General features: G+C 36.9%; 4 protein-coding genes and 1 non-coding gene across 5 annotated transcripts; 3 read left to right on the forward strand and 2 right to left on the reverse strand.

Annotated features, from left to right (window-relative positions):
* Nucleotides 1-1777: 1777 nt before the first annotated feature.
* Nucleotides 1778-5733, reverse strand: LOC120004760 (2-oxoglutarate dehydrogenase, mitochondrial). The gene is given in 8 exon segments (XM_038854049.1): nt 1778-2016; nt 2168-2291; nt 2536-2736; nt 2853-2981; nt 3162-3408; nt 3492-3824; nt 3909-4135; nt 4219-5733. Coding segments are annotated over 8 exon segments (3015 nt in total).
* A 5326-nt stretch (nt 5734-11059) lies between these two features.
* Nucleotides 11060-18679, forward strand: LOC120004790 (methionine--tRNA ligase, chloroplastic/mitochondrial). The gene is made up of 12 exons (XM_038854090.1): nt 11060-11434; nt 11563-11706; nt 11817-11966; nt 12231-12398; nt 13708-13832; nt 14034-14127; nt 14904-15002; nt 15998-16178; nt 16305-16420; nt 17569-17724; nt 17970-18098; nt 18203-18679. The coding sequence occupies exons 1-12, from the start codon at nt 11120-11122 to the stop codon at nt 18371-18373; spliced, it is 1848 nt and encodes a 615-aa protein (XP_038710018.1). The 5' UTR covers nt 11060-11119; the 3' UTR covers nt 18374-18679.
* Nucleotides 18680-20479: 1800 nt separating this feature from the next.
* TRNAR-CCG lies at nt 20480-20552 on the forward strand. The gene has a single exon. It is a non-coding gene; the product is annotated as a tRNA-Arg (tRNA).
* A 1095-nt stretch (nt 20553-21647) lies between these two features.
* LOC120004942 (dolichyl-diphosphooligosaccharide--protein glycosyltransferase subunit 4A-like) lies at nt 21648-21867 on the forward strand. Its single transcript, XM_038854303.1, has one exon. It carries the CDS (start codon nt 21648-21650, stop codon nt 21759-21761), a length of 114 nt encoding a protein of 37 aa, XP_038710231.1. The 3' UTR covers nt 21762-21867.
* Nucleotides 21868-21925: 58 nt separating this feature from the next.
* On the reverse strand, nt 21926-23322 carry LOC120004941 (CASP-like protein 4C1). The gene is made up of 3 exons (XM_038854302.1): nt 22854-23322; nt 22522-22657; nt 21926-22433 (listed from the first exon to the last, which is right to left on the reverse strand). Exons 1-3 carry the CDS (start codon nt 23084-23086, stop codon nt 22212-22214), a joined length of 591 nt encoding a protein of 196 aa, XP_038710230.1. The 5' UTR covers nt 23087-23322; the 3' UTR covers nt 21926-22211.
* Between the last annotated feature and the right edge of the window lie 1185 nt (nt 23323-24507).

The raw sequence follows: 24507 nt of genomic DNA on the forward strand, positions 1-24507 counted from the left end.
TAGGTGCTTGGGAAAAATGGAACATGCAAGTGCTTTCTTTTGACTAGAGTTATTATCATGGCTCCTCTTATGGTTTATATTCGTGAATCATAAACCTCTTATATAAAAAAAAATCCACCAAAATATTTGTGTTTGCGGTCTATATTCAGAAGTATTGAACCCATGACATAAATAACACAATTTTTTCTTTGTGTTTTTGTGTTATTGATATGAAGTATTATTAATGTATTTTTTGTGTTTATGGTCTATATTTGTGAATCATGAACCCATGATATAAAGAATCCCAAATTTATTTTGTATTTTTATGGTATTGTTTTGAAGTATTATCTATATTCGTAAATCATGAATTCATGACATAAAGAACCTGTATGTGCCAAAAATCATCCATGTGCAAATTGACATTACGAGGCCCACGAAAGTCTCAATCGACACTACTAGACTTGCGAGATTCTAAGTCGACCAGGCCATGGCCCAACATTCAGCCGACACTAATAGACCATTGAGAGTCAAAGTTGAGCTCGGTAAGCCCAAGACCCAAATAAATTGACAACTAGACCCACGAGAGTTTAAAACCCAGCTCTAAAGAGACCCATGAGAGTCTCGGGCCATTCAAAAAGGGCTACGAGAGCCTAAGCAATCTACAGAAAAGTCCATGAAGGCTTCAGTCGACACAAAAGGCCCATGAGAGTCCAATTTCAACAGATCAGTAGAAGGCGCCATGTGTTCCACAAAGGCTCAAAGCCCACGGTCTAGAAGAGTATAAGCTTCCTCCATGGCCTTGGGCCTAACCAAAGCCCTAGGCCCATCCATACGGTCGACATATGCAGGTCACGTGACACAGAGCAATATAAATACATGAGGACCGTTCCTCATTAACTCTCTCAACAACTTGGTATCTCTCTCACTCTTTCTCTAAAATGACCTTTAACTTCTCTCACTAAATATCTTTCAACCATTAAAACTCACAGCACACCGGTGCCCTTTCTTCAAGATTTTAAGAGAGTCAAAAATTGAATACGCCAAGAGGTCAAATTGGTGGTTGTGAGTTTTAGAGGAACTGGTGTAATTGCATGGACTGTAATGAAAAATGATTGACTTGATGCAGGTAAAGTGATGGTTTGGGAAGGATTGGCTGCCACCGCTGTAGCAGAGTTTAACTCGTTTGAGTTTGGTGTGACTCCGATACCACAAAAAGAGTTTATGGAGATTATTTTCATTTATTCAAATAGGCAACTGATACAAACATATATGTAGGTAGTTTTATCAATGTACAATGGCTATAAAGCTATAAACAGAGACACGACAAACTATGTCAGACAGAGAGTCTGACCCTAGGAGCATATTGTAGATTGCCATTGATAAAGATACATAGATGAAGTAGACTTGACTATACATGGGATGACTAGGTGAGCTTAAGTGGATGTCTTCCATTGAGATTATGAACACAAGAATGAATTGGTGATGAAATTATGAAATCAAGGGACCTGCAATGAAGGATTCAGTAGACAAATTCAATATATGGTAGTTGCATTGATTGTTGCACAACTTCAATCGGCTCTTTTTCGGCGGTGAACTAGCCGATATCTGGTACCTGTATATATTGTCTTTAGGCAATAGATACCATTCATGACAATCTCAACTTAGCAAACAAGTTAACAGAAGGAAAATTTTATCAAATTAAGAAATTTGCGTTCTTAGTTTCCAATGTGCTAAGAGTACTGTTTCCAATCAGTTATCATACTTTTCACCCCATTTGTTTAGAATGGGTGCCAAGGATTCAGTAGGGTGATTCAACAGATTCTGGCTGCATTGCTTGTTGCACAAGATCAGCCTGCTCTTTTTGGTGAACTTGCCAATATCCGGTGGCGGTGGCAGCAGATGGAGCACGGCCAACGTACTTGACATCTTCTATAGACCCTCTGCCAAGAGTTTTCATTGCAGTGCAAAGGCGTGGTGCGATGTAACTATATGCTCCCATGTTCATTGGTTCTTCCTGGCAGCATACAATCTCCGCATCTAAAGGCAGAAAAAAATAGATCAAAACCTCCAATCATAGTAACAATGTAGTAGTTCTTAAATTGAAACAAACTATAAACAATGAACTCATGTAATGACACTTGCAAAAGCAATGTAGATTAAAAATATATATATCTCCAAGTTTACTTACTTGGATAACGTTTAAGCTCAGGCTGTATGAGGTCATATGGGAAGGGACAAAGTTGCTCAACCATGCAAATTGCTACATCCTTTGCATTGACCCTCCGTCGCTCTTCATCAAGTTCATAGAAAATCTATAAATGACATTGAATACGCTGAACTTAGAATCGGTAGTATAAAATGCAGTCATCGATCATTCGACATTTAAACACAGTTATAATTTTTCTTTTCTTGGTTGCATTGAATCACGTAAAAGAATTGGAACCTCATATTTGCTAAGATGGTGTTAGTGCTTTTGGAACAAAAAACAGCATAAAAGAGAAAAGAACATCTTTAAGGTCTAGCACTTTTATGCTGTCCTGGTTGAGAGTAACATACCTTTCCTGAGCAAAGAACCAGGCGCCTCGCACCCTCTTCAATATCAGAGTGGTCATTTTGATCCTTTATGAGGCGCCTAAATATTGTTCCTTGATTACCTTTGACGTCGTCAAATTCAGATAAATTTGATTTGCAGAACTTGTAGCGAAGCAAATTCTTTGGAGACATTACTATTAGAGGCTTCCGGAAATCCCTGTGGATCTGTGACATGAAGCAATGTATGAATATATACATATATAGTTCTCTTACAGAAAAATTGAAAAAGGCTGGTCGGATGATTGTATCTAGCATCTAAAACCAAATTAGTTTGCACTCACCTAACGTCGCAAAACGTGAAAGTAATTGGCTGGAGTTGTAACATTCACACCCTGCCAATTACTTTCCTGAATTTGTGTACGTAGTGTCGGATCCATCTCAGGTATGTCGTAAGGGTTGTTATCACTCATCTGCCATCCAATGTAAACAAAAATAAGTAATAAAGATTGACAAGTCAAGGGGAAAGGAATTTGATTTTTGAATATGCAAAAGAGGGAATGGGATTTCAAAGTAGTGGTGCCTGTTTGAGGATATTTAAGAAAGCTCAAGCACAAAACGAGGTAAATAGGTTTAAGTTGGTGTTGGAATACCTGAAGGAAACGCTCCAGTCGTGCACTTGAATGTTCAGGGCCCTGTCCATCATAACCGTGAGGAAGCAGAACAACAAGCCCAGCTTGGCGCAGCCATTTCGCCTCTCCGCCACTCAAAAACTGATCAAATATTACTTGAGTCCCATTGGAAAAGTCACCAAATTGAGCTTCCCACATAACCAATGCATTTGGATTTTCCATGGAATAACCCAGTTCAAACCCAAGGACTCCAAACTCAGACAGAGAGCTACATAGTAAAACAATAAAAATTTGAGAAGCAGCAATATACAGTATTTCACAAGTGATATAAAAGAGTACAGAATGTGTTACCTATTGCTTACTGTAAACATTTCCTCATCCTGGTCTGGCATAACATGGTCCAAAGGGCAGTATCTTTTCCCAGTTTCCTGATCATGAAGTATAGCATGCCGATGACTAAATGTACCTCTTTCAACATCCTGGCCACTGAGTCTAACATGGTTACCCTCCACTAATAATGTCGCAAAGGCAAGTGCCTCTCCCATTCCCCAGTCAATGCCTTCTCCATTTTCAATCATCCGTGCGCGTTCATCATATATCTTCTTCACTTGTTTGTGAGGCTTGAAACCATCTGGAACCATTGTAATTGCTTTGCCAACGTTCTTTAGTACTTCTGGATTAACCCTGTGTAACAGCACACCAGTTTCAATGTAGAAAATACATAGACAGACAAAAATGGTCTTGTTAATGTCAAGAATCTAAGAATACCCAGCGTTTCGGATATGTGAGAGCTGTCCAGGAGACTTGAATCCAGCCCAGTGAGATGCAAGCCAGTCCCTTCTCTGCGGAACATAATCCTTACTGGCCAAAAACTCTTCATTGAGGATTGAATTGACCTTCTCATGTATCTTACCAATTTTTTCTTGAGTGACCTGCCTAGATTCTAATAGTTTATTCTTGTATATCTCAAGCGCGGAGGGATGATTGTGAATGACCTGTTAAACCAATCAAAAATAGTAACACAACTCTGTCAAATACATGTTGTATTGAACTGAGAACATATAAGAACTAAGCGAACCTTATACATTTTGGGCTGTGTGAAAGACGGTTCATCAATTTCGTTGTGCCCGAATCGACGATAACATACTATATCAACCACGACATCTGAATGGAATGTTTGGCGCCACTCTGCTGCAAGTTGACAGACATAAATAACTGCCTCCATATCATCACCATTCACATGAAAAATAGGGACGTTTAAGGCTTTCGCAACATCAGTACAGTACCAAGAAGACCTCCCAGCACTAGGATCAGTTGTGAAGGCTACTTGGTTGTTTACCACAATGTGGATAGTCCCACCTGTGGTGTAGTTTGGAAGTGCACTTAGATGCAAGGTTTCATAGACCACACCTTGTCCGGCAAAGCTGCCATCTCCATGAATCAAAACACCCATATTCTTAGTCCTGTTGACATCGTTTGTATAATATTGCTTAGCTCTAGTTTTACCAATGACAACAGAATCCACAGCTTCTAAGTGACTAGGATTTGCAACTAGAGACAAATGAATTCTATTCCCACCTCTTGTTGGCCGATCATAGGAAGTTCCCAAATGATACTTGACATCACCAGTACCCGTGTAAAGGCCAACGTCATCATCAGCAGACCTTGCATTCTTGTCAAATTCACTGAATATCTGACGAAGAGGTTTCCGAAAAACATTTCCCAAAACATTCAGTCTTCCTCTGTGAGGCATTCCTACAACTATATTCTCTACACCAAGATCTGCAGCCCTATCAAACATCTCCTTCATGCCTGGAATTAGAGTCTCCCCACCTTCAAGGCCAAACCTCTTTGCTGCTTTCATTTTGTCTGCTAATGTGTTCTCAAATTGTGTACTCCATATCAGCCTGTCAAGAAATACCTCACGACGCTCTCGATTGTATTCCATCACTGTAGGGGTTTCAATCTTGTCTCTTAACCAGTTGCATTTCTCCCTATCTTCAATGTGCATATACTCATACCCAATGCTTCCACAATAGGCCTGCTGAAGTCGTGTCAATATGGACCGAAGGGTCTGCATTGGACGATTATCAGACATAAATCCAGACATACGCAAAACTCCTAAGAAAAATTCCCTATCAAGATCAGCTTCAGTGAACCCATGAAACGCAGGGTCCAAATCATCAGGAACTTCCCTCTTTTCCAAACCAAGTGGGTCTAATTTTGCTTTCATATGACCATTAACTTGGTAAGCCCTTACAAGCAACAAAAGGCTCATACTCTCCTGTATCGTTTGGCCTGAAAGTCCAGATGGTGATTCTACCTTACCAACAAAATTCCTAAAGAAATTGTCCCAAGACTCATCTACACTATTTGGGTCAGCTTCCCAGGTCCTTTGAAGATCTTCTAAGTATACACCACTAGTCCCATCCACAAAATGATTGGCTTGTGCCTTTGATCGAGCTACCGTCATGCGGAAAAATCGATTCTGAGAGGAAAGAACTTTTGTCCATCTCACATGTAATCCACTCCGACATAGAGATCTTCTAATGACAAGATTTGCCACACCAGAGCTGATTCTAAACCAAGCCATAACTTACTATCAAGCAGTAATGCTAATTTACCAGAAAACTTTGTGTAATTCCAGAGTTGTTAGCTTTTATAGCACTGCCATTTGTAGTTTCTTGAACTGGAACAACAACAATCAGACAACAAATATAAATTAATCATATGTAAAGATAGGATTCTCAAAATAAGTATGGTGATCTGATCCAGCAGTTCTTGAGATATTGCCATTAATAACATTCTAAGCTCTTGTTTATAGTAATATAGCACCAATAAATAACCCTAATTCACTCTAGTTAGAAAGCTTATTAAGGTAGGTAACAATCAAACTAAGAACACACTTACATAAAGTAAGTACTCTATTTCGTTACAGATTCCAGGATTTTCTCTTCCTCTCTTCCTTAGCTTTCTTTAGAAACAAACAAACCAAAACTGATGAAAACTATCGATCAGTTTGATTTATCTTGTAAATTGAAATGCTCAAACCATGGAATCAGGAAGAATAAAAGGAGTGTTGGTTGAGATTACTTCGGAAGACCAATGTAACTGTTAAGAACTAGGAAAAAATTAAACAAAAAAGAAGAAGGAAATTCCCAAAAGAGATCAGCCCAAGATTTCTTTCTAATTGCTAGCAATGAACATACTCCTCCGGTAATTGTATATAGTAATTTCACATTTAACTTGTAGATTAATTTTCTTTTTTTTCAGAAGTTCATATTTATAAGTCGGGTTAATAATACATTCCATCACCGTAAGACATATCGTATTCCCAATTTACAAGTTAACCATCAAAACGTGCCAATTTGGTAATTTGAAGATAAAAATTGCGTCAAATTGAAAACTCAGGTAGAATTTCACTGTTAACAAAAACCGTTACCATTTGACAACGTCAACATCGCCACATGGAAAATAAGTGAGATGATCCAAGAAATGATCCAAGAAGAACAAGGCCATACGGGCCTAATGCATACACAAGAACCGGTAAACTCAAAACTATGTAATCTTCGTTCCTTCATTTAAGAATTATTTGGCATGCATTGCAGGACAACACTTGGTTTATGGGCTTGGTTTATGGGCAGGAGTGAAAGCAATCGAACAATCGGAATAATAAAAAAAAAATTTGATTCCTAATCCGAGGATCTGTTTAAAAACCAGCATTCGATTATGGGTTTAGAATACTTAGCCTTGTAACGCGTCTTTCGTACTGTCGACGCATACAAGGAACACGAAATTTCTGATCGTGCCTCTACGGTATCCACACGAACCATGCAATCTTCGTGTACGTCTCACATCCATAAACGAAACTCACGAGCCCTCCGATTGCTAGACCGAAACGAAGCCGCCGTCTTCAAATCCGATTCAACACCTTTTGAAAGACTCTCTGGCTCACTCTTGGTAAAACCTCACGTATGACTTATATGTCATCAAACCTTCTTTTTCATATATATAATAATTGAAAAATGAAAACCGGATGACAATTCAAACTCAAATTCTATATATATATATATAACGTTCAAAAACTCTTGTGGTTTATCTATATTTATATATATACAACGTATCTATATATATATATATATCTTTATATATATACATAAAGAAAATGATATCAAATAGAATTCCAAAATGTTTGAGTCCTACTCAAATACTTCACTTGGCTTCTAGTGTTTTAGTCATACTCAAAAACTTCTTTTGGTTTCTAGAAATTTCTTAATACCAAAGTTAAAATATCCTACTCCAACTAGGACCGAAAAATGCACACATTAAATATGAAATTCATCTTATGAATTTTACGTTCCGTATTGTTTACCATTCTTAGTGTACGACCCCGTAGGTTCTCGTAATATTGATAGTAATTATAAAGTCCTATTTTAGAATTACAAGCAGCGAGCGATGTCTAGCAACGTATCACTGCTACCCAAATTACGAGAAAGTCAATGTTTCGACTCAACCTTTACAGCGACTAATGTTACCGTATTGTAAATTTCTTTTATCCTCGATATCTTGATTGAACACGAGACATGGATATGTCACCCTCGTATAGCTCGATCAATGTTTTTTGATTCCCGAATAAGCTAAGTGATACAAATGACATTGATATCATTATATCAACTCATTTGAGCATGGCCATGCATTTATTAGCTCTATTCAATCAAGAGGCCTTAGATATCAATCTCGTGTTATGAGAAGGACAAATTTCATCTTGATCACTCACATCCCTTTACGTAATTTATTGTACACTCGATCACCACCTTTATAGCCACCTTGTTAAGGGCAACGTTTAACAGTGTCAAAATGAACAATTTCTCATGTCGGGAACAATGGTGATCTCAGGTCGAAGGACTAAAAAACCCATCATCACTATGAAATTATTTATAACATCCATAACACGCTACATGTAATGATTTCATGGTGGGTCAGTCCAATACGTAAATTCTCCAATTCATGTACCTACGTGTTGACTTAATATCATAATTAATCAAACACATATTAGCCTCTACGTATTATTGTCGTCCCTATTAACAATAATATTTGGCTAAGGACATTTAAGAATATACATTATATTCTAGGGACATTATTACAATAATTCATACTACACACATATAAATAATTGCAATAACTAAAAAAACTTTTATTAATAAAATATTCATGATAATATAATGGGCTAAACAATCATCATATGATTGACTTTAATGCACACTCTCCAACAAGGAGGCCCTCTGAATTCTACAATAGTAAGAGTTGAAATGTCAGAACTTTTCGAGAAGTACCCAAAGTTGGACATGGAGACCAACCAAACAGATTGGATAACCAAAGGGCAATGGGTCTATCGAGAGAAATTCCATAGGTCTAAGTATGCAACCCTGTCCCTATTGAAATCATAATTTTTTGGGCATGTTTATACACAAACCAAATATATACGAATAAATTGACATATAAATCTAACTTAATGGGTTATTTGATGAACTCGGAGAGTCTGAAATGTATATATTGTCGCATCCTAGGATGTAAGACCAATAACCAATTGTTTTGGATCGTCCTCTGGCATCAAAAGTCCTGAAGAATTACATTCTTGATCAATTTAGCAGCTAAGATTTTTATCTCTTCTAAAGTGTGCAATAATAAACATCCTTTGTACTCCTAACTAGCTCAAGTAACCTCCCGCGGTTATTTGCTCTAGCAACAATGAGTTGCCATTCCATGATGTTTTTCACTGGAACAAGGTCTCTGTAATTCTGGACAAGAATGATGTTTACAAGCTAAAGGAGGATGATAGGACGAGCTATCATCATCCTTTGAAGACTTCTCACTGCAGGATGGGACAGTCGAGGTGAATTAGTATTCTTACTACAATGGCAATGGATATGATCCTTCCAGTGGAATTCATTCACAAAGAGTTTTGATGCATTTCACATGGTTATGTATGATCTCTGGCAGTGTGTCAAATGAATTACCAGAGAATATGATCCTGCATTCCTGCTCACTTATTCACACTTGAGCATCTCTGTACAGATTAAATAGCAGCTGCATATAACACTAACCATCCATGAACAATGCAAGCCATTGAAGAGAAAACCAAAATCAGTAGTTCCAGAATATGGATTAAAGCAAGATTAACAAATTGTTTTAAATAACACTAAACAACTACCACTAGCACTCCTGTTTAGTTCCAAAGTACAAAGGAAAAACTCCTCAAAAGCAGTAAGAACAAACTTCTTAAAAAATAAAACTCATTCCATCTCCCAATAAATCCAGCCTAATAAAAGAAACCAAGCACTTTGCCACCAACATTCTTTCTTCTAGCCTCTTCGTGGTCCATGATTCCAGCAGAAGTTGTCAGCACAATATATCCAAACTAAAAATTTTCAATCATCGAAGACAGTGTGAAAATGTCATTAGGTGACATTGAATAATAGGGCAGTTTTACAGTGAGATGAAAAGCAACATCGAAAAATGAAGACAAATTGACGAAGCGAAGTCCTCAGTACCAATTATGCTAACTTTGGTTCATCTTCACAGATGTCTTACATGCAGACCAAAAAAGGAAATTGAGAGAAACAACTATAATATCCTTTTTGTACTTACCTGTCTAGAAGGAAGCAACCTAGCAGTCCAACCTTCAATCTCCTTCACACCAACATCAAAACGACTCCTTCACACCAACATCAAAACGAGGGCTGATATCCCCGCATTTGTTTAACCTTCCATTATAAGTTTACACTTAAAATTATAGTGAAAATATCAAATTACCCTTGTTTTATACAATACTAGAAATATTAGTGTTAAGTTTACACACATATTTAACCCACAATTCAATTTGTAAATCTCTCTAATATGTGTATTTCTATTGAAAATCTCTCAAATCCAACAAGATCGGTAAAGTAATTGTTACATAGTATTAGTGGGTGTGTATAACTATACTCCATATGTTGATTTTGTGTTAAAAACTATTGAAATGAAAAATCAACAAACCATGTCCCATTTTCTCTCTAAAAATCGGTACAGGCGTGTTGTTTTTCTTCTAGAAAAAAGACAGAGACATGTTGTTTTTCATCCAGAAAAACAACAGGACTGTGTTGTTTTTCTGCTAGAAAAACTATAGCATGTGTTGTTTTTTTTCTTTTGAAAATTTTTGTGTAAACTTGGTGGTCTCTAATTAAATATGTAAAAATTATTTATTTTAAATTTTTAGTTTAAGGGTTAATATGTCATTGCATACAAGGATATTTGTGTAAACTATAAATTTTTTTTTAAAGTGATGTAAAAATCGTGTTTTCATGGTGTGTAGATAAAATTTCCTCTCGGTAAGGCTCAGCATTGGGCCTCGAAAATTTTGGGCCTAGCTATGGATTGATCATTTGATTGTCAGGTCGAATTTGGGACAAAATTGACAGCCCAAGCCCGGCTTGGACCCATATGAATCGGGCCTTGGGCCAGCTTCTGTCAAATGTCAAAGTTGATGTCAAATGTTCTCATCTCTATTTTCTCTATTTTCTCTCTATTTTCTCTTTTGCCATCTGGCTTGTCCTCATATTGTCTTCCCATTTTGCTCGAATTGGGTCAGATTCTCTGTGCCCTGGCAGGCTAGCACTTTTCAGATTCAAAAACTCTTTGCTTGAGCCTCCTGCCAGGTGGAACTTGTGAAAGAGTGATTGAATTCTCCTCATATTCAAGGTTTTACTGAAAAGCTAAAGCTAGTGAAACCATAGTTGGAAATACATGGCGGTGTATACGGGGGTGTGCTTTGAACTAACTATTTGGGCCTGGGCTTTTAAAAGTAGAAGTTACAACTTTAGCTGCAGGGCCCATCATGAGCTGTATCACCATCCCCGTTTTGAGGTAGGGATAAGCTTCCAGTGACGAGTGAGAATACAAATCAACTGGATTTGGTCTCCAAAGGCCGTTGAAGAGAAGGAATGGCGGCATCAGCGCGAATAAACTACTCGATTCACAACAGTATCTCCTTATTAAACCCCTTTTGTGCCTCCAATTGTAAAGCTATTATCTTCAAAAATGTCCTCAATTTCCGTCAAAATCTCTTCTTTTCCAATGCATCTTCAACCAGAAGAGCCGCCATGTTTTGTACTTGCAGTATCGGTAGTGAAAATTCAAATAAAGCAGATTCTACTGAACCATTTGTCGTCACAACTCCACTTTATTACGTGAATGCCCCTCCTCACATGGGCAGTGCTTACACCACCATCGCCGCCGATGCTATTGCTCGATATCAGGTACTCCGTCGAACGGAACAGTGTTCTGGGTAACTGGGTTTGATTTCAATTAAACAATTTACGGGGAAAAAAAAAACTTTTCTGATTTACAATTCGTCTGAATGATATGAAGCTAATTTTCATTGCAGAGGCTTTTAGGAAAGAAAGTTACATTCATAACTGGCACGGATGAGCATGGGGAGAAGATTGCTACTGCTGCTTCTGCTCTTGGTTCTACCCCAACCGAACACTGTGATGTCATTTCACAAGCGTACAAGGCTCTCTGGAAAGATGTAATTCACTAATTCTTTCTCTTTTTATATACCAAGCATGATTGGTTTTTAATCTTTTGACTGAAGTAATTAAGTCTCGTGTTTCTATGTTCGGATGGTTGCTTTTGTAGCTAGACATAGCTTATGACAGGTTCATTCGGACAACTGACCCCAAGCATGAAGCACTGGTGAGGGAATTCTATTCTAAGGTGCTAGCCAAAGGTGACATTTACCATGCAAACTATGAGGGGCTTTACTGTATCAACTGTGAGGAGTATAAGGTAATTCCTTGCCTGTATATGTAATTTTTATGTGTTTGTGTTTAGGGTTATATTGAGATTAAATGGGTCATCCACTGCCAATTGTTCTTGAAGGATTTAATCATTTAATAATAGACTAGGATTTTATGACATTGAAGTTTCGCTATTGTTTTCTTATTTGCATTCTTGTCCGCTTTCCTCTTCTATGTAGGATATTAATCAATGATAGCTTGTCTATTTGTATGGCTTGCATACATTTACTTAGTCAGCTCTGTGCTTATACAGGATGAGAAGGAGCTACTTGAAAACAACTGTTGTCCTATGCACCTAAAGCCATGTGTTCAACGGAAGGAGGAAAATTACTTTTTCGCATTGTCAAAGTATCAAAAATCATTAGAAGATATCTTGGCACAAAATCCTGATTTCGTGCAACCGTCATTTCGTTTGAATGAGGTGGGACAATGGAAATCATGTCTGCTTTTTTGAAGCTTTAGATTTTACTTTGCTTTATAAACATATTACGTCATTTATTTTTCAAGGGACTTTCCGTAAGAACTTAAATGGTTGCATTTAACTTATTATCTTACTACCTACGAATTTTAAACTGATGATTCAGGAATCAGAACTTATTGGCTCTCTTGTCTAATGTGCAATTTACACGCATCTTTTGTTGTCAGACATGTAGGAGCTATAGTTATTCTGGTAATGGATAAAATAAATAAAATAAAAAACGAGTGCTGCACGGGTACAGGTTTCCATGGTGGTTGAGGGGTTTTGGACTTGCAAGGGGAAAAATATATGTAGTACCCTCTCATGTTGGTGAGCTGTTTAATTGAATTTCTAAGGAACCAGTGAATGTTACTTTTGTTGTACTTAATTCACAAGAGGGTGACTGTTTACTGCGAAAAAATGTCAACTAGCAGGATGCTATGTCACGTATCAAAGCTCGCCAGGCATGATTTTGAGAGTTAATCTCACTTTCTGGTTGTTTTGAATATACTTCTTACAACGAGTAGTATAGGTTGGTTAGAACCTAGATATAATTTCTGCTTGCTGAGTTTCATTCTATAAACAATATGAAATATCTAACAAAGTAGCTTTGGGATACTTTTGATTTAATAATTTTCATAAGGTTATACATTGCTCCAGATTGTTACGTTAATGATCACTGTGTGGCTTTTTTTCTCCATAGAAAGTTAATATAATTGATGTCTCATTTTTCAAAAAATTATTGGTCTTAAGCCTTTCTTGTCACTCATTTGTGATAGAGTATGTTATTTACTTCTCCTTAACAGTTCTATGAATTCTAATTATAAGAGTATGAAAGAGTTATTCACTGCATGGATTTTATAGATGTCGGTTAGAGGTGAGCATATAAATTAAGAAGGATTACACTTGGGCAGTGAGAATTTGGGGCAGAACCATAGAAGACCACCAATTCAGAATCTTGTTCAGTTGGGTTTTTGTGTCATTGTTTTCAGAGCTATTGCCAATCTCTGGTATCATCTGTTAGATAGCCGGTATGTTAGATTTGATGCAGTCCTTCAAGCTACCAGCTTGGGTTTCTTGATTAGATCTTCTAGGCCTTAAAAAATTGCTTTTCTGTATAGGTTTTCTTTTCGTCCCCACGACCGAGAAATTATATTCATTATTTTTCGGAGAATTGGTTTGTTTAAGCATTGTGGACTTATCCTTAATGGTTAATCTTTTTTCTCTGTTCATTTAACTTCTCTCCAATTTATTTATGTATTCATCTTGTTAGGTGCAAAATTGGGTAAGAAGCGGCTTAAGAGATTTTTCCATTTCCCGAGCATCAGTTGATTGGGGCATTCCTGTTCCTAATGATAGCAAGCAAACAATATATGTTTGGTTTGATGCTCTACTTGGGTATAGTCCTTTCTTATATAAATGAAATCATATTAACCTACTTGTGAATTCTTAACCATTTTAATTCGTCAATCTCTGAAAACATGCAAGTGTTGCATTGCATGTATGTTGCGGAATATTTGTATAGAAAAATAATTTGGGTTTTTCACAAAAAATTATTGGTTTTTCATTCTTAAGTGAAGCTTTTGTTTCCTGGGACAGATATATATCAGCTCTGTTGGGGGAGATGGAACAACCTAATTTACAAAGGGCAGTTTCTTCCGGGTGGCCTGCATCACTACATTTGATTGGAAAGGTATGTAATCTTGTTACTTTTCAGGTGCCTAATAATCTTCATTTTCCATTTATGGAGTTAATTATGCTATTTATAAATGTGCCTCTAGGAAGGCATTTGGTGGACTTTTTAATGATATTTGTTTAGAAAAGACTTGAGGGTAGTCAATTCACCATTGATCAGCCTGTACTCTTTGGCTCAAATTACGTGTTGAGAGTTTGTCACCATTCCTCTTCAATTTGTGAGCTTACGGGTGATTTATAGTATTATCTTGGCACATTTATCTTCATATGATGGTTGCTGTTTAATCTGGCTTGCTATGACATTTGTTCATATCGAACTTCGTGCTTTTTTCCCCTGGAGGTGTCAGTCTTTATGTACTTGTTGACTGCGAATGATTGTACCTTTGGATCTGATCTTCAGAGGGTCCAATTAGTAGATAGAAAACTCTCTCTGTGACATGTGTCTTGTTAACAATCTTGTCTTACCTTTGTGTGTTTCTAAATATCATAAATATTTGTTGTTAATACTTTCCTTTCCCTCCTTCATTATTTTTAAAATATTGTGATAATATCTGCTGTATCAAGTTGCCACTATTATTGTGGAACTTTAGCCACTGCTGTAAATATAATTATTTTTCTTGGGGATTCATGTAGCTGACCCCAAATTGTATGGGATTGGGGGCCCAGATAATGATTATTGAGCAAGTGGGTTCTTCAATCTCCCAAATCATATTATAAATTCTGAGTTTCCGATGTATGATGTATCTGATATGTATTCTTGTTATTCTTTTGTAGGATATTTTACGCTTTCATGCCGTTTACTGGCCAGCCATGCTCTTGTCCGCCGGACTAAAAATTCCAAAGACGGTGTTTGGTCATGGGTTCCTGACAAAGGTATTGAAATATCATAACATAAAACCATACTGTTGATTACATTTTCTTCTGGACCTTTGTAAGGCTGATTGACTCCCTAAAAAGTAGATTCACTAGATTGTGTTCATGATAATTTGGAGCCAGTATCATGCTTGGGGAGTTATGTATCTCTACCCTTATTTCTTTTTAATTGCATTTGATGTGCATGAAAAATTATGTGGCATGGACTTCCAGGTCCGGAATTTCAAGATCTTGTAGTTGTCTTTCTAGAAATAAGACTTGTGTTGTGTGTGTGTGTGTGTGTTTATTTCCCTTTCTTTATGACCAATAAATTGTATCAAATAACATTGATGAGCAACAAGGTTTCCATGGAGTTTGAGTAGTTAATGCCTCAAGTCACTGTTCATTGTTGTAGAGAGTCATTGTATCATGTATGAAACTCCGTCCATTTCTGACAAAAAGCTGTTTTTAGAATAGTCATACTTTGTTTTATTTTATTTTTCTGGCTTCACATCAAACTAGATGGTCTACTATGAAAAACAAATTTCTCTATGATGTTTATTTTTTAACATAGAATTCTGGACAATAAAACTTCATTTTGATTGGTAAGAGTGGTTGTGTTTTCCCTTCATTCTTCCCTACCTACTGCTTGGAAATACTCTCTGTTATAAAATTCAATGCAAGAGTATCTAGGATCTTATGTGTCAAATCAGACCAGTAAACAAAGGTATTGGTATTCATCTACTGTTTCCAGTTGAGTACTATTACCGTTCTGTTTAATCTTGTATTGTTGCATTTTCTAGTTCAAATGCTGTGTGGAAGTTTATAATTTGTCTTGTATTGACTGGATAAGTTAAAATGTCACATAAATAGATATATTTCTTTGTAAGATGAAGCTTTATTTTTTGTTGGGCTTAATAAATGTATTGCTTGTTGTGCTTATTTTATTGTATTTTAAATTTCTCATACATCTAATTTTATTACATGCAGCAATGCTTTTTATTTTGAAATTTTAGGATGGCATGAAGATGGGGAAGTCATTGGGAAATACAATCCAACCAAATGAGTTGGTTCATAATTTTGGATCTGATGCTGTTAGGTACTTCTTCCTCAGAGAGGTTGAATTTGGTAGTGATGGGGACTATTCAGAAGAGCGGTTCATTAATATTGTCAATGCTCATCTTGCCAACACCATAGGTACTCTGCATAAATTTTCAGTTTATTGTTTCACTTGGCAGATATTTAAGTTGCTTTACAACTTAATATTTTTTGATCCTGATACTAGGATAAAGACACGACTTGAATTATTGAATTATTTTGCAGGAAACCTTCTTAATCGAACTCTTGGTCTTCTTAGAAAGAACTGCCAATCAACTTTGGTGGTTGATTCAACTATTGCAGCCGAAGGAAGTGCACTCAAGGATGCTGTGGAAAAGTTGGTAAGGCTGCTTGGAATTTAGTTATTTTTCTGTGTGAGCATGGATGTATAAAATGTCTCTGAAGTGTTTTCATGCTTTTGCCCAAGAAGTATATCTGAATAGCTAATGGTGGAATGACTTGATGTCAGACTGTAATTTTACAAAACCTAGATGAGTACATTTGTGAATCTGAATCCTTCTATATTTTTTCCGATTTGACAGTGCCATCAACATGGTTAACCCCTTCGGTTCCAGGCTGGTATTCTGTGTTATGGCAGACTTGCAAGTCTTCAAAACCAACCCTGACTGAGAGAACAATAATCATAATCATCAAAGCCTTTATCCGAAACAATGTGGGTTGGCTATATGAATTCAAACAGTAATTAGTAAGAGTTCATAACATGAAGTGTCAACCATTTATTGGTATCAAAAGCTGCACTCTTGACTTATCCTATAGATTCAATGTCCTTCCGTCTCACCTTTCTACCAATATTCGTAATTTACATCTCCTCTTATCCAATATGGCAAACCTATGTTGGATTTGTAGACTCCTAGCAGTTCGTCTCTGTAATAGTACATGTTTTAGTTTCATGGAATGTTGTTTTCGTCGATTTTCAGCTGTGATGGTAGAAGCGTACTGAATTGAGGATTTATGGAACAAACCTGTTGGTGTTTTCTAAGCGTCCAACAATTTATGAAGTTCTGGGCTTACACATTGACGCCCAACTTAGGATTGGATAGTGGAGGGAGGGATTGGTGGAAGGAGATGAAATGGGGTAGGAAGTTCGCCTCTCCATCACTCCCTGTAAGCGCTAATAGAGGAAACAAAAGTGAATGGTGGAAGAATAAAACTAAGTAGTGGAGAGTATATCTCTAGATAGAAAATTAGAAACAAATTGAAAAATATCCACATGTTGGATTCCAACTAATTTCTCTTATGGATTAATGTATCCAACCGAAATTTCTTAGGTTTGATGATGATGATCATGAGATATAAAATGTAAAACAGATCATTTCATAGTGTACGTTGCCTATCACTTTTGGAAGCATTTCCCCCGAACTTGTTTCTATGTTCAGTATGCATATAGATTGTTATTGGGCATATGTCCTTGGCATTTTTTCACAACCTTCTCAATTTTTCAAATGTTTTCTTCCCTTAACTTTTGCAGGTTGAAAAAGCTCAAATTAATTATGAAAAGTTCTCATTATCATCTGCTTGTGAGGCTGTGCAAGAGATTGGTAATGCTGGAAATTTGTACATGGATGAGCGAGCACCGTGGTCTCTTTTCAAGCGAGGTGATGCAGATGCTGAAACTGCTGCAAAGGTAGCACATAAACTGTACTGTCAATTATGTTTGAATAAAAAAATAATTGAAGAAAGCTCCTTTTGTCAACCTTGTAATTACTCAGTCAATTAAGATGAGTTGAAGAATGGTTCGAGCTTGAGGTGGCTGAAATAATAATATTGTTTATTTTGTGTTTATAATCAGACTTTGGACTCCATTTGACCTTGTATCTGTTTCGCCCTAGCATGCCATTAAACAGTCTTTCTTCTTTGGTTGTGGCACAGGATCTTGTCATTATTTTGGAGGTGGTGAGGATCATAGCGATAGCTTTATCTCCAATTACACCAAGCTTAAGTTGGAGAATATATCAACAGCTTGGCTACTCAAAGGATCAATTTGATGCCATAACCTGGGTCTCTCTCTCGCTCGCTCTCTCTTGTTTATGTTTTCCTGATATTTGAAATATATACACAGCATTTCATTATACTAAATTGATCCCATGGCTTTGAATTTGTAGAGCGAGACCAAGTGGGGAGGATTAAAAGGTGGTCAAGTCATGGCTCAACCTAAACCAATATTTGCAAGGATTGAGAATAAAAAGGCAATGGAAGATGAGGCTGAAACAACTAAGAAGGTTGTGAAGAACATAGAGAGACTACCTCAAGCACAAGGGGTGGCAGAAGCTTAGAAATCAAATTTCAAATACTTTTTTTTTTCCTTTTCTCGCAAAGTCACTCTTTTTATGATAATATAGTATAAGCGTTTATCTCCTCTGCTCCAGTTTGGATCTTGATGCACAAATTAGTTCTCTATTTTACTTTATCTTGGTAGCATTTGGAATTTTTGAGCAGATGGTCAATTATGTAAACACCCGTAGTGTATTGAGGATTGACTTGAATATGATTTTTTCCTGTATTTCCCTTGAAATATGAGCAACTACTTGTAGTTTTCATAAACATTTTCTGAAACTGTGGAAGAGGGAGAGATGATTGTGCTGAGAAGAATCTCCAAGGTCGTCAGGTCACAACTGCTCTTGGTATATTTTTGTTGCGTCCTTAATTTTGTCGCATAGATGCTCAAGGCATTAAGTTCTGAACTCTTTCGAGTGTCCGTCTTTGTTGGCTTTGTATTTTACACAAGGCAGACCATTTTGGCCTATATACATGCAAGTTTTGAAATTATACTTACTTATTTTTTGATCTTCACAGAATGCAAGATCAAAAAAATTGAAAAACAATCCCCATAAATTCTTGTATATTGATTTTATATTATTATTTTCTTGAAACATGATTTTGTCAAAAATAAATTTGTTCGTCTATAATATAATCGGTAAAATATATATTCATCACAGGATATTTAGATATTTTTTTAAATTGGGTCCAAAAGTTGACTCCAACGTTTATAATCTCGAGACCCAAAATTACAGGGGTCATATATCAAATGAGTATAAAATTATGCTTGAGAATATTCTAAAGGTCTACAAAGGTCATATGTCAAATGAGTAGAAAATTATGCTTGGCAATATTTTAAAGGTTTAGAATATGATGCAAATATGCTAAAGGCATATTCTAATAGTATAGAATATTCTAATGGTCGAAATTTCAAATATTACTTTCCAACGGTCATATACTTTTACTATAAAAAAGAGGTATAGAATATTCTAATGGTCGAAATTTCAAGCATTACTTTCCAACGGTCATATACTTTTACTATAAAAAAGAACTATGGTAGAATATTGATTTCAAAATACCAACTACCAAGATCTCTTCCACTTCATTCCCTCATCTCTCAACTTTTATTCATTGTATTTATCCAAAAAATTTATGACCGTTAGAATATGTCGTTAGAATATTCTCAAACAAACCCTTTCAATCCCTTTTGGCCTTAAAACTTGTCTTCCCAACACTAGTAGGAAACCCCTTGCTTTCTCATAACTACAAGCGTGAAATTTTCAGCCCACAAACATTGAAGATATTGTTCATTCTAGGCTACTGATCCGCGTAAATTTGTTCTTCATGGGTAATTGCTAATGGCATTTAGGTCTAGAAAAAGTGTCTTTGATGTGAAAAAAACTTGAGTTTTTCTTATAAATCACTCGGTTGGGTTATGTCAGACCGATGTACAATTTTTAGTCTTCACAACAAGTGCGCTTATACGAAAACATACATGGATTAGAGTGTAGGCTACGTAAACGGATAGGTTCAGACTTTCAGCCTATTGAAAACATTCTCAGGTGATACCTAAATGGCTTAATGCACTTATCCGGTTGTCTCTATCAGCCTATCAGGTAAAAACAAAATTGATTATGGACCACACTATGTGAGTCAGGTCCATAATCAAAATGGGCTTGTCCACTTCGACATAGTTTCTAGTAATTTGAAGGGTACATACACGGGCCCACTACTCGCTTTATAGGCTTGCAGTTGTTTCTGAAGAACTGCAATCGAACAGATCGCCTAATAACATTTCTGGTGCCTAAGACCTTCACATCTTGTCTCTTCTTTGGCTTTTCCCGATCTGTGTTGACACAGAAAGGTACGTCGCGATCTCTTTCTTTTATATCCATGGAACTCGCGCGCAATCATGAAGGCAGATTTTTGAGGTTTCTACGTTGCCTTCTACACTTGCATTTTAGGGATTTCCCATGGAAACTTGATCTTCCATGCTTTATGTTTGATGTATATACGCTCCGCGTTGATGTCTTGTTGTTGTTGTTTGCGAGTTTCTTGGTAAAGTATGAAATCTTGTTTGTCTCATATACCAATACGTAGCCGTTGACTAAGAGAACAAGTGTGATCGCATAGCGGAGTGGATAACGCGTTAGACTCCGAATCTAGAGGTCGTGGCTTAGAATACCACTGCGATCGTTCATCAATTGAGTTGAATTTTATGTATATCGCATTTTAGATTCTTGTCTCCTCTTTGTGGTTATAAATATTGTTGTCTAGTTTGCGACATCTTTTCATTGTCTGCATTGATTGTGCGTGGTTGGTAGGTTCTCTTGGACTAATTGGGTTCATAGCCAGGTGCGAAGAAATTTTTCTAAAATAATGCGAACTTATATTGATGAAATTGAGTATAATTTGAGAATTTTTGGAACTGTATAGCGAAACTGGATTTAATTTTATTTTAGGCCACAGAGTGCATCCTGACGCCTTAACTTTGGCTTTATTGTATTTGTTTATTAATCCTGCCAAATGGGAGAAACCTAGATGAAAATGCTTGCATGATAGGAATCGTAAGTGGTTAAAATTAGTTCAGGTGATAGATGATGCAAATCTAGTCTTTAGAAATCCTAGTATGAATTCAGAACTGGGATTCGTGTTTTTATTGATTAGTGTATGTACAAGTGAGTATTACCAAGTAGGATACCTATTTCAATATTTGCCAAAATAAGATATCATCAGTTGTTTTCTTCCAATTTATTGGTTGGCCACGGTTCAACTTGGGGGAGGTAGAGGGTTGCTTATATGTATGGAACGGGAAATATCATTAGTCTGAGAGCAACCAACTGATACTACAAACAACTTTGTCTGTCTTGGTTTCTTTGTTTCCCTCACCCTTGTAGAACATTGGTGCTCAACAGGCATAATATAAGCACTTTTAGTGCATTTGAATATTAATTTTGCAAGTTGGTATGATTTCATAGAGATGTGATTAACTATATTTAGTTATTTACTCTTCTTCATCTGAAGTGTTCCTTGTTAATTGTATACTCATATTATGTCTGTCATCTCGAGTGAGATGTAGCATGAAACCAGTGTCACAAGGTCTGTGGAAACGAGGGAAGATTCTTGATTATAATTTGTTGGCATACTCTGAAAATTAAAGGGCCTGTTACTTCATATCTCAAAACGGCTGTGAAAAATTGATTCCGTATTTACAAAGATTATAGAACTGATAAAACCGTTTAGTCTTGGATACTACTGACATGTTCTTATGTTATTTGTGGTATACTGCAGATGATTAATGATCAAGACTTGGGGTTTTTTGCCAATTTTCTTGGCATTTTTATAATTGCCTTCGTCACTGCTTACCACTTTGTGATGGCTGAGCCAAAATTTGAAGGCAATTGACACATTACCTACTATCAAATTTGAATGTTGTAGTTATTGAATTGAAGGCAGTGGATTTTTCGTATGGATTGGTGTTTAGGGAATAAAGATATTGATGAATAATGAATGATGCTTTAGTGGTTTAGGAATCATAGTTTAGCAAGAAAAGTAGAAAACTAACACTCCCTTGAATAACTTTATGTATTTAGATGAAAATAGAAGCTTTGCCCTCACAGTAGTATTAACTAACATCACTAAGCACTCACAGCAGTATTAACATCTTTTGGGTGATTTGTCTATTACATGGAACAAAGCACCGCACCTTTATCAACAACTCTGGTTATAGCAGGCACAAAGAAAATCATGATACACGTTCACAATCTCATCCTATCCCGATCGGTTTCAAATCGTACGGTGGAAAATCGATGGCAAAAACATCCGTTTCACACCCAAACTTCCCTCCAAGCTCTTTTAAAGATGAAAACGAGAGTCGTTGATGATAAAGCAGACGACCCGGTAACCCGACAACAGAGATGAAAACCCTAGGAACAGGAATCCAGCGAACCCCAAGGCGATCGCGACGTCTGACTGGATGCAGAACGAGTTGACGGCCTTGCACGTATCCGATCCCCTTAACATCCTTGCCAATTCGGTCCCGGCCGAGTTTGCTGACAATAGCAGGTACGCGAACGCCTGCAGTACCAAATACTGACGATTTCATTTCGTCCATTGCGAATCCTTTCTTATGCTAATAAAAATACAGATCAAATCGGAAGAGAACCTGGTCGTGGCCAAAGTCAAACCAGACATGAAAGATTTCGGGTAGGAGAGTGGCGCCTCTGGAGATTTCCCAAACGGAGGCTCCCATCTCAACGAGGGAATACGTCGCCACAATTGCATTGGCAATGAGAACGAATCTACAAAGTCGAGTTAAGATTTTAAGGCTGATTAACTAAGAGCGAATGTTCAAAATTTCTTCAACAAAAACCAGCATTATCTGGAACTATTTAGTGAAATAAATACTGAATCCGTAATAGTAAACGAATAAAAACCTCTTACATTTTCTCTTCCACCAAATGGATAGGATTGGTTAACTTAGTTACTGATTAGTACCTGAAAGCGTCGAAGTCGTACCAGTGAAGCGAATTGGAGGCAGTGGAGGAGTTGTTAGTGAGCATGAAAATGGAGGCAGCGAGAGAGAAGCAAAAGGCGGCGAATCGAAACACCAGAACCAGCAAGTTGAACCGCTTGAGTTTCTGTACGGACACCGTGGAGTGGAAGTGCGGAGTTGGCATCCTAGGCAGCGGCGAGGGCGACGGAATCTGGCCAATACGGGGCGAGCGCATGATGGTCTCTAATTCGTTGATAAAGATGGAGAAGAGGATTTATGTGGTGTCGATTCATGAGAGGAAGAGAGTGACTGATGATTCTAGTAATTGTTTTGCAGGAGATTTGATTCTTGTGAGATTAAAGGGACACTCACGAGACATGGCGAGACTCGCATGAGAGAGAGACACCCACACAGCTGGTAATTGATAGTGTGTGGGAGAAGAGTGAATAACAGAGAAAATTTACGAAAACACGGAGGGCTAAATCGTAAGACCAACAACCAGAGAAGTGAGAAGCTTTTTCTCTCTCTTTTTTCACTACCTTTAACCATCTTTTTTCTCTTAATCATTCACGCGCTTTGTGTGCCACCCCGTCACAGTTTGAGGCAGTAGAGAATGCTTTTTATCGGGTGTGGTCACGCGCGTTTCTGGTGTTTAGGGTTGGCTTATGTTTCTCCACTTTTAGTTCCTTTCTTTTAATGAGTCTAATTAAGTAATTAGACATTTTGAAACTTGTTATGAAACATTTAAGGTGGATGACCCAACTGAAGAGAATGAAAGCTACATCGGCTTCATTAAAGACTGAATGTATTATAACATTCAATTTAGTCTTTAATAAGTAATTAATACTTCCATTACGTTTGATATTATTCTGTATATAAAAACATATAATGATGATTTGTTGAAGTATGAAGAAAGAAGAGAAAGAAGTATTCTCTTCCATTACTCTTCCATTTAATAACTAGATCAATTAAGTTCTATATTACATTATATTTACAACACGTTATCAGCACGAGTCTCTACCATTCTATTGGTATTAGACCTTGTTTCTTCAAACAAGCAAAGTAAGTATTACTTTCTATTACATTTCTAATAATAATATTATCATGTCAAATATTGCAAAGTTAGACTTCACAGCCCTTGATATCTCGGGGAAGAATTACTTAATATGGGCTGGTGATGTTGAGATCCATATGGAAGCTATGGGTCTTAGTAATACCATCATTGAAGGAAATACCGAATCCCAGCAGGATCGGGCAAAAGCAATGATTTTCCTTCATCACCACCTTCATGAGGATTTAAAATCTGAATACCTCATGGTAAAAGATCCTCTACGATTGTGGAATAACTTAAAGGAGAGGTTTGAACACTATAGAACTATCATCCTCCCAAAAGCTCGTTATGATTGGATGCACCTGAGGTTGCAGGATTATAAAACGGTTAGTGAGTATAATTCTGTACTACACAAAATTGTTTCACAACTTGAACTATGTGGAGAAACTATCACTGAAGTGGATAAATTGGAAAAGACATTTTCCACATTCCACCTCTCGGATATAAACCTACAGCAACAGTATCGAAACCGCAATTTTACTCAGTGTTCCCAATTGATATCCCTCTTACTTGTAGCTGAGCAGAATAATCAGCTTCTATTGAAA

Source organism: Tripterygium wilfordii, chromosome 9, assembly GCF_013401445.1.
Source record: "Tripterygium wilfordii isolate XIE 37 chromosome 9, ASM1340144v1, whole genome shotgun sequence".
In the NCBI taxonomy this organism is placed as follows: domain Eukaryota; kingdom Viridiplantae; phylum Streptophyta; class Magnoliopsida; order Celastrales; family Celastraceae; genus Tripterygium; species Tripterygium wilfordii.

Coding starts and splice junctions, on each gene's coding strand:
- LOC120004941 (XM_038854302.1), bottom strand. CDS start 23,086: ATGCGCTCGCCCCGTATTGGCCAGATTCCGTCGCCCTCGCCGCTGCCT. Junction 22,658..22,853: donor TACGACTTCGACGCTTTCAG/GTACTAATCAGT, acceptor TCGACTTTGTAG/ATTCGTTCTCATTGCCAATG. Junction 22,434..22,521: donor TTGACTTTGGCCACGACCAG/GTTCTCTTCCGA, acceptor TTGGTACTGCAG/GCGTTCGCGTACCTGCTATT.
- LOC120004942 (XM_038854303.1), top strand. CDS start 21,648: ATGATTAATGATCAAGACTTGGGGTTTTTTGCCAATTTTCTTGGCATT.
- LOC120004790 (XM_038854090.1), top strand. CDS start 11,120: ATGGCGGCATCAGCGCGAATAAACTACTCGATTCACAACAGTATCTCC. Junction 12,399..13,707: donor CGTCATTTCGTTTGAATGAG/GTGGGACAATGG, acceptor TCATCTTGTTAG/GTGCAAAATTGGGTAAGAAG. Junction 13,833..14,033: donor TGGTTTGATGCTCTACTTGG/GTATAGTCCTTT, acceptor TTCCTGGGACAG/ATATATATCAGCTCTGTTGG.